General features: G+C 37.7%; 1 protein-coding gene across 2 annotated transcripts in view; it reads left to right on the top strand.

Annotated features, from left to right (window-relative positions):
• The window catches only part of CARMIL1 (capping protein regulator and myosin 1 linker 1), a gene marked incomplete at its 5' end in the record, with an annotated part of 184,911 nt that overhangs the window by 111,332 nt on the left and 60,614 nt on the right, over positions 1-12,965 (top strand). For both annotated transcript variants that reach the window (XM_084281387.1, XM_084281386.1), the window contains 4 exons: positions 4,361-4,442; positions 5,802-5,901; positions 5,989-6,043; positions 11,436-11,608. In XM_084281387.1, coding sequence (XP_084137513.1) covers positions 4,361-4,442; positions 5,802-5,901; positions 5,989-6,043; positions 11,436-11,608 — 410 coding nt within the window. The remainder of the gene's footprint in view (positions 1-4,360; positions 4,443-5,801; positions 5,902-5,988; positions 6,044-11,435; positions 11,609-12,965) is intronic.

The following is a 12,965-nucleotide window of genomic DNA, read 5'->3' as shown; positions in this document are numbered from 1 at the left end:
CCCTCTGGGGCTGTGATTATAGGGGACCCTGAAGCAAGATTTTTGAGGTGCCCAGGTTAGAATGGGTCACAGGAAGGTGCATACCCTGAAGGTGTGTCTCTGGTTTGAATGTCTTCCTTCAAAATGTCTGTGCTGGAGGCATGAATACTCTTCTGCAGGTTCACTTTTAAATCTTTGGAGAAACTCTGCTTTTTTAATCAATTAACCAATTCAGGCCAATAGGGAACTTCTGTAAGAGATGATTGAAGCATGCCATTAATTTAAAAGGCATTGCACAAATGGCTTTAAATATTACAACTATCAATTAAAAAAAAATTTTTTTTTTAAATAATTTTTTTAAATTAAAAAAAAAGAAGCAGCAGCTTGATTTGCTTTATCTCACTTCCTCTTGCTTCTCTGTGCTTTGCTGTGCACTTTGTTTCTCAGGATTGTCCACACATGCAGGATGATAATTGTATGGCTACAGATTATAACAAGAAATCATCCATGATCCTGGGAGTTAGTGAGGCAAAGTTACATGGAGAACTGGGGATATTTACCAAAACCAACATGAAGCTTTAGCCTTCCGGAGCTGAGTGGCCACCCTTTCCTTTTTAAGCTGCAAAGAAAGCCTCTTGTTAGGCAGATCTTTCCAGGACCATCACTTGTGTATTAGCTCCTTGTGGTAGTGCCTTTCAAACGCAATGGTTTCCCTTTAAATAGAAAGCATGCAATGTCATGGACATGGTGAGGTGTAGTAATCCTTCCCTTAGGTTTATAGTTGATTGCTTTTGGAATGTGCTTAATTTCCTTACAAAGGAAAAAATAAATAAATAAATCACCGTGAATACATTTCATAGTTTGTTTTGATATTTGATACTTTTTTAAAAAATGGCTTTACTTTGAAGAACATTACATGTAAATTCCAAATAGAAAAGCTTTCAAGTTAGGTATTCATGCTTCTGACTTCTGAGTAAATAGATCTGAAGGACGATAATGTTTCTTTCAGAGGGAGGAAGAAGAAGGGAGGAGTAATTAAAGTAATAAACACAGAGTCCTGTAATCATAACCTTAAATAAATAAATAAATAAATGACACACATACTTAGGTAATGAGAGTGTAAATTAGCATGTAAATCAAGCAGGGCTGAAAAGAGTGAAGGCTTAAGCCTGTCTGCTGGGCCTGGAACTGAGTGCCATTCATTAAATAGCCCCCAGGATGGGTTACGGGGGAGTCATTAGCTGCACTGGACACCAAAGCAAAAGCAGTGGTGGCTGACTGCTGTAGCAGAAAGGAAGGAGTCACACCTAGCCTGAGATCTTTCATTCCCCTCCATGATTTGGTTGCTTCAGCACTTGCTAGGTGTAGGCAGCATTTTTCTGAAGAAAACTGGGAATACACAGGAGAGACGGTCTGTAGCTGGGCCATCCAAGCCACCAACGCTTCCTGAGATCCTTCCCTCAACATTTTGTTTTCCACATCACTGAGCTTTATCCATTCTCACACGCTTTGGAAAGAAGAAATTACGCTTCCACCAGCAGAGGGATCGAAGTGCCAGGAGCTGGAAGCACTCTCCATGGCCCAGCACCTCCTGCCTCTGCTCCACTTCTCCCTCTCCTGCTGTGAGCCAGACAGGGTGATCTGTACCCAGAGCAGAGCAGTGGGAAGCTGGGAGCTGGTGCCCTGCGCTTCTTTCTGCTTCTTCAAGCACACGCTGTCTGGAGGCTAGAAAGCTGACACTTCAGCTTTGCCTGCCTTCCTACACCAGGCAAGCTGCACTCAACTGTGGAAGGATAAATCTCGGTTCCTTCCCTCTCCCACCACTTTTAATTTGCTCCCATAATTTTCTGATATACTAATTCCAAGCTTAATCACTTTATATTTGCTTGTTTGTTTGTTTTTATTATTTTTTATTATGAAAATTACATTTTTATTTCTACCTGCTCAGCACTGATGTATTTCACTCTTTTCCCTTCTGCTTCCCTTAGCTTGGTCACTGTGTAAGTACCCTCCATGCTTTACCTTAATTCTTAAATCAGTAAAAAGATTTGTTTCCCCTTCCCATATACTTCAGAGTTTTGAGCACACTTGGCTTTTTTAACTGTCGAAGGGCTTGTTCTACAGTTTCTAAATAGAAGTTTGTATTCATAGACTCATTAGTGTGTCATATAGGAGATGTTGCAGAGTTTTGTCTTCAGTATCACAGTCCTCATTGGCATATAGCCCTTCAGTTAATATCTCCTTTTATATATATGGTTTTAATACAATTGCAATAAAATCTGATCCTAGAAGTCAAGTGGTTACCAACACACCCTCAGATTAGACAGATATCAGCATTGCACACAATGAATGTTTGTGTATTTATTATTTTGTGTTATCAGTACAAGATTGAAAGCTGCTCCGGAAAAGTTGCCCACTTAAACAGTTAAAATATATATGTAATTTTTTTTGTGTGTAGACCTTTTACCATATCAACAAACAATCCTTTTGATGATAGATAATCCTTATTATCTAAAAATGAAAATTTCTATAATGGAAACTAAAGTTTAATGCTGAAATGTTAGTACAAGTATTATAAAAATATTTTTGATTTTTGTTAAAATAAATCCTAATATCCTTTACAGTTAAGTATATCCTTTCTAGGGCACTCCGGAACTTTGGCTCCAGTGAAAATCAAATTGCAACACAGCGAAAATAGTTTTTTATATAAATCACTTTTTTAACTGTGACAAGACCATGTATAACCTGCCAGCTCCAGAGATGCTGCAACAATTGATGTGGCACTCTGTGTGAAATGGTTGTCTCATAGTGGGCGACTCTGTGAGAGAATCAGAGAGCAAAACTGAATTATTTTGGCATTTGTACAGCCAGCAAGTATTACAAATGCTCTTACACAAACAACATTGAGTTAAAACTGCACCAGTTTTGGCCCAGATACAAACTGCAAATTCAACTTCTAAAGAAGATAGGGCTAAGTAGGCTTTGTTTTATGCAAAAGGGGAAGGGCATCTTCTGTTTTCTTATGCTTCCAGAAGTGACTTATGGTTTATATGTTGTCTTTAACCACTGCTGTTCTTAAAATACTCAGAGCAAGTTATTGAACTGTTTCCTTACCAATCACAAATGTTGAACTTTCTAAAAAGTGCCAATTCGACACCTTATTGAAAATACTCTCAGAAGGTTGCTTAATTATAGCATTGATAAAAAGACCATTCACAGAAATATCATCAGATTAGTTCAAGAAATTTGGTCAAGTGAGTGAACTAAGTGAAATATTACTCATTTTTTATGCACAGGAAGTAAAATGGAAGTTTAAAGTTTGAAAAAGCTTTGCATTACTTTAAAGAAATAAAAGTGAAAATGGAAAACGTTTTTGCAAAAGTCGAATTTTAGCAGAACTTTTTACTTCTTTTGCTTAAGTCTTTCTGGGTGATGATTATGAAGGGACGTATATTTTGTGTAGTTTGTGTAACTGCAAGAAATAAGAAAATGCTTTTGCTTCTTTGGAAAAATTATGTTCTGTTTTTCAATTCAGTAGCGTTAGTAATTAAGAATGTAGCTTTTCATAACTTTGATTCTTAATGTTGATATTTTCTGTTAGGCTACTTCATTTTTTTTTTCTCACTAAATCCTGAAATTTCTTTTACATTTATTTAGTATTTCAGATTAGTAATATAATAATACCTTACATGTAGGCATTTTTGTTGTTGGCTTTCTCTTTTATTCCTATTTCAAAATCAGGCATAAGGTAAATTACTGATTACTGTTGCTTATGGTGTTTTGTGACCATTTTAGAATAGGATTATTTTAAAATTCTTTTAAGTGACAGGGAAACATAATTTCATTGATTTTGGTTTGGCTTCTCCTCTTTTAACTGGGCACATGGTCATTGTGCTTGCTATACATAAAGCTTGCAACATGCTTTTGCCATAAGACTCGACTGCAGTAGAATTCAAGGGTGATAGTGTCGCATATTTCTTTACTGAGACAAGCTTTTTTTCCTCTCTGGAAATCAAAAATGTCCTTCATTTTTGCCCAGGACAGAAATGTTCTGGAGAACCTGCACCAAAGTCCTGCAGTCGCTGCCCAGCAGAAGTGCTAATTTTATTTATTTATTTATTATTTTTTGTCTGCACCACTTGCATTAGATATAACTGCTGAATAGTAAAGCTGGAGCTTTTCTCATTTATATGCAACCAGTGAGAGTGAAGGATGAGAATAGTAGCAATGTGTGCATAGTCATTCTGATGTCTGTAACTTCTGTCGCTGTTGTTTTTGCTGCTGGTAGTGCCCTCTGTATTCGCAAAGCTCCTACCAGTGTTTTCTGTGTAATCTCAAAACCATAACTAGTTTGCAAAAATGGTTGATGTTTTGTCTCTAGTTAAGATCGGGAGGTGCACAAGTCTTGGAAGGATGCATAGCAGAAATACGCAATATCACCAGCCTAGATATTTCAGACAATGGTAAGTATACAGAACAGGAGCGGAGGGCCTTGCAGGTCCCAAATCTGAGATGTATTTTTTGTTTCAGCTCTCAATATAATCAAGGGTGGTTGCACTTGCTTTATAATAATTTGCAATAAGTTATGAAAAAGTCTCAGACCAAGACTCTCATTGCTATAAAGTGTAAAAGATATGTTAATAGAGTAAATCTACTCTTAGAGGTTTATGTTGTTTGAAGTAAGTGTAACGCAGCAGCAGAAGTTGAGAGCAGCAAGCATCATGTTAATAGTGTTTTGTATTAATAGTATTTTGTTCAAAGTGAGTTTAAGTAAGAGAGGATAAGAAGCTAATTGGGGAATGAAAGTGTAGTGAAAGAAGAAAGGCAGAGGAAAGACCAGATATGGAGTGAAGCTGAGGTTGTGACACTGAAGAAGCAAGAGAAGGAGATTCAGAGCATGTGGTCAACCAGCTTCAGGTCATAGAAAGCCTACTGGTATCTTTGGAAAAGTCTTGGACTGTTGCTGATTTGTAGGCTCTGTGCTTCATAGCTAGAAATACCAGTTGAGTTCTTGTCTTGCAAGCTCAAATTGTAGATATGTGGAATGGAACAACTTGCGTAGCTGGGCTTGCCTCTCTGACAGCAAAATACAGAATTATTTCAGAAAACGGTTCCCAGTACAACTGAAAAACCAGAATGGTGGGATTAGCAGGTGGAAAGCTTTAGGAGGTATTCATCCAAATTATGTAAAGAGATTGGATAAATAAATGTATTTAGTATCATGAATTATCTCATGAACCTGGATCCTAATTCAGTAATCTAACAATACCCTTCAGTTCCACCAAACTAGTATTTGGGAATACAGTAGCACAACAAGTTATTTTTCTTACTCGGGAGTAGCATGAAGTTTGGCTTGTTTCTTCACATCATTTTATTCATAGCCTGTTTAAAACCTGCAGGCTTTGAGAGCTTGTTGGTACACAGCTCTGCTGAGACTGAACAGAAATTAGCATGGTCTCTAAATCCTCAAAGGAATTTTGCCTGACAGTGCAAGGAACCTACCCTTGGATGACTGGACTGTGGATAAGGGACTACATTTCCCTTCCGTCTGTCTGAGAGATGCTTTCAATGGCTAATTAGGATAGTAATTTAAAAGGCTCATTTTAGAGAACACATTTATTCTCATGGAAAAACAGATGAAAAAGCTGTATAAATAGAAGAACTTTTTTTTTTTTCCCCTAGAACTCTTTGAATTAGCACACTGAAAATTACTTGAATGAATTTAGCTTTAATAATTGGACCCTGTCAGGGACTTTTGAAAAAAAAAAAAAAAAAAAGGTAAAAAAGTGTTTTAATTCTTAATCTGATCTGATTCTTTACAGGCCTAGAATCTGACCTCTCAACCCTTGTAGTCTGGCTTAGTAAAAACCGATCGATAAGGCACTTGGCTTTAGGCAAAAACTTTAACAACATGAAATCCAAGTAAGGCTTTTTCTTCTTTTAAATAACAAAAGAATGAATGAGGAGAAGCTGCTGATTTCATCATCTTCCTAACTTTTCTTCCCTCAGAAATCTCACTCCAGTACTTGATAATTTAGTTCAGATGATTCAAGACGAGGATTCAGTGAGTATCTTTCTGCCTACTATCATCATGTGTATTTGTACCTTCACAGTCTATTTCCGATAATTTTCTTCACTGTGTTAATTTTCTGCATAAAATTTGATCATGATCCTGCACAATGACATCCAACATCTCATGGTATATTTTTTTCCTAATAATAATTTGAATTATGTGTAGCATGTAGGTAAATGTTTCTTGAGATAGTCTTAGGATCTGTGCTTGCTGAAAAAATAACCCAAATAGTTGGATGTGCTTAGCCTTGTTTGCCCTAGGTCTAAGTTATAGGACATTATGATGGTAGTGTTCCCTGGGTGGTGATATTCCTTAAATAGCAGATTTATTTTATTTTACTTTATTTATTCATTTATTTTAGCTAATAAAATGGACAATTTCTTGACGACTGTTCTTGGGGGGTTTGGCTTTTTTTTTTTCTTGACAAAATGCCAAATCACTGTAGCAATGTCCCAGAACTACTTTCTTCATCAGAAGATGCACATAAAGCAATCACTATGCTGTTCTTTATTTTTCTGGTACATTTATCACAGAAGCAATTTCATAAAACTCTTTCACAGTGCCATGCTGGGATCCTTGCCCACTTCTTTTTGTTTCCATGCCCTCTCCTGATTCCTAAAGACTTATGTGGTTGGGTTTACTTTCTTTCCTTTCCTTGGCATCCTAGTTTTGGCTAGAAGTGAATCTTAAGAGTCTCTGTTGGTCTCATGCTTGTCAAATTTTATTCATCATTCTTAGTCCTTTCTTTCTCCTTCATGCCCCTTGCAAATACCAAGCAATTTCCTCATTCCTGTTTCCCTCATTCTCCAAAAATAGCTGACTGTAGACTTCAGTTCTCTTAACACCTGCTATTCCTTTCGTCCTTATTGTCTCACCTCCAGGTTCATGGTCCACACTAACAGCTTACATATTTTCTCCTACCATCTGTGTCTGTACCCTGCAATTCAGTGGAGTGGGGTTTCCGATGTCTCCTCCTGTACAAGACGATTAGACCCGTATTCTATGTTTATCTTTTCTCACTACTCTGAAGTGATTTGTTAAACTAGTCCTCCCTCCTTTCTGTGCCCTTGTAATTGGGATTAGTGGTACTGCTTTTTTTTGATTCTTTGCCTACCTCTTCCTCACTTTGATTGTTAAATACGAGATGTCTGTGTGACACAGTGAAGTGCTGCATATAGATACCAGAGCTAATTCTAATTGAGTTAGCACCAGGAATGAATGCAGTAAGTTCTTCTGTGCACAAGTCAAATAGAAGATTATTCTAAGTGTATTGGTAGATCTCTATATTACTTCTTGTTGCAAACTATAGCCTTTTAATTTTGTGTTGTGTGACCACCTCCTTCTATTCTGTCTCTGAACAGAATGGTGCAGGACTCTCTTTCCCTACTGTTGTTTGTTTTTTTTTTTTTTTTTCCTATTGATACTGTACTGGCGGTGGTATCATTTCATCAGATAACGTCTGCTTATTATCTTTGGACATTTGTCTCTGTCCTGCCCTGTATCTCATATGAAATCATCACAGCATTCCTCGAAGGTGGTTGTTTAAAATCAGACTAATCACAAGAACATTTAATTTGGTGTTTTTCACAGTTTTCTTCATCCTTTTGCTTTGTTGCAGGTGAATGTTTCTTCCCATGCAGGTGATACCCTAAGATAACTCTTCAACACATACTGTCCTTCCCTTTCATTATCCAAACCTTCTTCTCAAATGTGCAGTATTTCTTTCTGTTTATATGACTATCCTCTTCATAATATCTGTCCACAAAGGTAAAACTTTCCAATTCCAATTTTGAAGTCTCCGGGTCTTATAAAAAGTAGCTGCTAAATTTTGTATGTATGGTTCTCACAGTTCACCCTGCCTTGCATCACCAGCTTCAGCTTCTTGTGCTCCTTTTCTTTTCAGCGTATGGGTGACAGTAGCCATTGTTTCATTTTCTGACTTCTCCACAGCCAGGTGGGCTCCTGTAATTCTTATTCAACACGTCTTTTTTTGAGCTAACTTACAAAAACCTGCTCTTTAGTCTCATCCTGTTTTCAAAGCATTGAAAGGAAATAATCCACAAAAAAGATTTTTTTTTTTTTTTTTGTTACTTAAAATAACTGTTTCTTCATGTCCTGCATTAACCTTTGGGATATAGGCTACTTGCTGTTACCCTATCTCTTCTCTCCCCATTTTCTAGTCTCTTGTTAATCCTCTCTAGTGAAAGAATCTTGTTTCTTTCTGTCTCATCTGATGCTAAAATCAATCAAAAACATCTCCTAGCAGCTAAATAATGGAGAACAGACTATGTAGCACTGTGGGAAAAAGATGTGTTGCAGATAGCTGCCTAGGATGGCCCTCACTCCACCTGGAGATAGTGCAAGGCTTAGAAAATTGTTTCAAGTTTTATAGCTGTTTATGTTTGGTTTTGAATCCTAAATGGGGAGGTCCTTGTTGTACCACTACTATGCATTTACTGCCACAGGACACTAAAAAGTTGCAATGGAACCGGAGAGAGCAGGGGATGGTGTTGCCCAGAACACATAGTGCATGATCAATATTGCCTGCAGGCTGGTGCAGCCTGGGGACCACGCATTATCTGCATGGAAAGCTGGAATGAGAGGCTGTAATCTAAAACAGTCGTATGCCAAATGCTTCTTCATGTATTTATATACGCTTAAAATAGATCTGTTGCTGTGTTAATGTGAGTCATGAATAAAATGATTTAAACAATCAATAGCTTGGTTTGATAACTGGAAAAAAATACAGCCAGGCACAGATGTAATTCTACACAACTTAAAAACAGTGGTAGTAACCTAAACAGCAACATTTCCTAGGTATTTAATATAAACAAGAATGTAATATTGAGATTAAAAATACATATATTTGTCTTTATTTAGCTACATGCTGTACAGTGCAGCCTATAATTGTGTGTTCTTATTAGTATAGCAGGAGGTGTCTGAAGCTGGATGCTTACTGTGCCATTTCTTTACCTCATGCAAAAATGGATGTTATGCTGCAGGTACAGTGTAGCATTACTTGGAGTAGCAGTCAGTCCTGCATAGGTGCAGAGAATTATCACAGAGCTGAAGATCTTTAGTTTTTAGTTCACTGTTTGTTGAAGAATTGGCCTTTTGAGTGATTTTAAGAATTCCTTCTCCTTAATAAGATTGTTCTAAGATGTCTTCAGTGCTATTGGCAGGGTATCTGCTTTCTGCAGCAGGGCCACTGCAGTGCTTGTCAGATACCTGGTTTCTTCACATCCAGATAAAACTATAAAACTGTGTTGTTACAAGAAGTCAATGTGGGTTTTTTGTTGTCAGGGGTGGAGGGGTGGGTTGTGGTTTGTTTTTTTTTGGTTTTGTTTTAATGTAATGGTCAGGTAGTTTCGTGAGTGTTTAGAAGTGATGTTACGTTAATCACAGTCATATTCTGATTCTAGTTTGCATTCAGACTGCCAAATCAGTCCAAAAGTGTTGTTCCTTTCTCATAATAAACAATAACAGTAAACAATAGGGGTAGTTGTGCAAGAAAATTAGCAATTCATCCACTTCAAAGACACTGCCACCATAGCAGGGTTTTTTACTCTCGTGTACGTACATTTCTTAGGTGGTAATACTGATGTATAAATATCAGTCCTTGCAGAACATAGTGCAGAAGTCTTTCCAAAGTATATATTTTTCTGTCAGAGTGTTGGAATAAGTGAGATGAGAAATCGTTTCCTGAGAAGGTATTTGAGGTTTAGAAAATCTGATATGTGGGAGTGAGCATTTCCAGTGAAGTTCCTAGAATGACCCTTTCTAAAGTGACACACAAAAAACAGAAGAAACTTCTCTTTCACAAACTTATTGGTGATTTCTGCTTCTGATTGCTGTGTGGTAGTGCTTTTCTATGAATCTGTCACAGGAGGTCTTCTCAGACTTGTGCCAAGAACACTAAATACCTTTCTAATGTGATGTTAATATTCTTTAGGGTACATAATGTAGTGAAACAGGGGAACATAGACAGATTAAGGACATTAACATAGTAATTTAATAACTTCCATTTAAAATAAAATCAGCATGTGGCTCGTGTTACTGTTAGACTTTTTAATTATAAACCTGCTGTGCCTCCAAATTTTTATGTATTTTCTCACTTATAAATGCATTTCTTAGTGTTGCAAACTTTTTGGTTATCCCTGTCATCCAGTGGTGTCTGGAAGCTAGAGTCCCATTGTATAGCAGGTGCCATGCAAACTTCTCAGATCCTGGAAGGTGTGCACATATAGCTCAGCTGGTTTATTTATGTTAATCTAAGCCTTAGGCATCTAATTTAGTTGCTTTGATTCATCCTTCTGAGGTGTTGATTTTCCCATATATGAGTAATTTGGAGGTTTTAGGTTCCTAAAATTCATCCTCTTCATACATGACTAAGTTGGTGTATAGTGACAAAGCTCTTCTGCATATGAGCTCACACTTAGGCAAGGGAAAATGTTTTGTGGAGCTATTGTATATCAACAAAGACAAATTACAATCTTGGCAACCGTGGTAGCTCTGCAAGGTGTGGTGATGGATAGACTAGCTCTTAAGCTCCTGCTTTTGAGTATTGGGACACTAAGAATGGAGGGAAGACATAAGATCACTAACAAAGGTGTTTTTAAAAGTTTTCTTAAGGCTTTAATGTGCGATTTGCAGGAACCCAATAGCTAGTTTCAGGTTAACATAGGGTGTGTGTGTGTATACATAAAAAGCTGCATAAAGGTTTTGCAATCACAGGTGTCAGAACACTGCTGTGAATAATATCCATTGGCTTACCCTTGATACTAGATACTCTTCTTACTGCTTTTAATTTCAGACCTGTTATGTTTTTTTTCTCTCTTCCCTCCCAAATGTCCATGTTGAAGATATGCAGATATGCAAAAATGATCCTTGAAATAACAATAATAAAACAGTTTAAAGGAATTAGTTTTGTTTTAATAATGTCTCAGGTCCTAATTTGCCCTGGGGCTAAACTTTCCAGTCTGAGTGAGAGGATTGTGTGCTAGATATTTTTATTTCTCACTGGCAGGGAAGCATGCTGGTTAAGCAAAACTCACTGGACACCAGTGGTTGTCATGTGAAGCTGATTGTTGCTGTCTTGCCTCTTTTCAGGTTACTGCTGTATTCAGTACTTAGTGGGACACAGAAAATAGAAGTCATTGTCACTTAATGTTTTTTTCAGGGTGTAACTTAATCTTTGTTTGTGTCTTTGACACCTGTGCTGTAAATTGCTGAATCCTACTTTGTTGCGTGTACCGTACATGCAGCAAACACAGAAGTAATTCTTTGATGCTCAGTGTCATCTTCAAGAGTTTCGTGAACTTATTCTGGTGGATGTGCATGCGCTATCAGTTGCTATTATCCGTGCCTTTTCTGTGCTCCACAGCCTCTGCAGTCATTGTCCCTCGCAGATTCCAAGCTGAAGACTGAGGTCACCATCATTATTAATGCTTTGGGCAGCAATACATCTCTTACAAAGGTGGATATTAGTGGAAATGCCATGGGAGATATGGGAGCAAAGATGCTGGCAAAAGCCCTACAGATAAACACCAAACTCAGGTAAGGGAAACGTGGGAAACATATTTGCACTAAATGATATAATAGCTTAATAATAATGAAATTGTTGGCATATCAAGCTTTCTCTCTTCAGAACTGCTGGAAAAATCCAAGCTATAATGCATCTATTTGGAAAACTTCTCATCTGTTTTTTTTTTTTTGTTTTTTTTTTCCTAAAAAGGAAGAGGAAAAGAAATAGATGGAAATTTTCTCTGAAAAAAATATCTCCAGAACTGAAACTGGAGCAAAACTGCATCCAATTAGAAGGGTATTTTGTGGTTTAGGATTAGGTACAGAATTTGATTTGCTCATCGACTTCAAAATCGGGGGAGAATGATGTGTTTTTGACAGATAGTGCATAGGCATAGCTCTTTCCTGTTTTCAAGGCAAAATCCAAACCCATTTTCATCCAGTTTCAGCTCCAAAAAGACTTAAGCCTTCTTGCTCATATTAGCCTACTTTTGAAGAGATGGTATCTTTCTGTTGTGACAAGGCAGCTCTAAATTTCCTGGTATCATAAGAATGATTACATTGGTATGGAGCTCTGGATGTCACCTAATCCAACCTCCTTCTCCAAGCAGGGCCAGCTTTAAAGCTCGGTTGCTCAGAGCCTTCTCTTCTGAAGATCTTCACGTGCCACAGAGATTCCACAACTTCTCTGGGGAACCTCTTCCAGTGCTCAGCCACCCTGTTCTGCTCTCTCTTTTCTATTGGAGGCTTTCCCAGCAGAGAAAATTCTGATACTTGGGTGGGAAATAAAAATAAACTATTCTTTGTCTAATGTAGTATCACTTTGTAGGAGCATTAAGAGCTTGTTGAATTCAGAAAGGGTAGCAGCATGGACCATCCCTTCCTTTCCCTCTCCCCCCACCTATAGTGCTGATGGACCTTGGCATCACTTCTCTGCATCTTCATCCACCTGACAACTTCACTGTTTTTTTAGCACATGGCTGGCACTGGTGGCTACAGAGTATCACATTTTTTCTATCCAGGATGGGATTAGCAAATGGTAAACCTTCAATCAACATGTATCTTGATGGGAACCTCTAAATATGTCACCATCATCAGGAAAACCAATACTCACTCCTCCTCTTGTCAGACTGTGCAGATGAACCTTCCATGGTGTATTGTCTGTGTGAAGAGACCACTATGCTTGATCTCCAAGAGTTTGTTCCCTACAGGATAAGAAATTCTCCAGAACAGTCCTAGCAGTTTTGCTAAGATACAGAGATCTTGGCATTCGCTTTGCTATTCCCAAACTGAACATTGAAAATGTTAAGGAAATGCTGGAGAGGTAGCTGGGTTTTGTTCAATGTGTTAACCTGAAATATCCACCAGTACCTGAAGCCTTGAAGGCATT

This window comes from Netta rufina (assembly GCF_964035555.1).
Source record: "Netta rufina genome assembly, chromosome: 2".
In the NCBI taxonomy this organism is placed as follows: Eukaryota; Metazoa; Chordata; class Aves; order Anseriformes; family Anatidae; genus Netta; species Netta rufina.
This window is presented reverse-complemented; position numbering and strand designations above follow the sequence as displayed.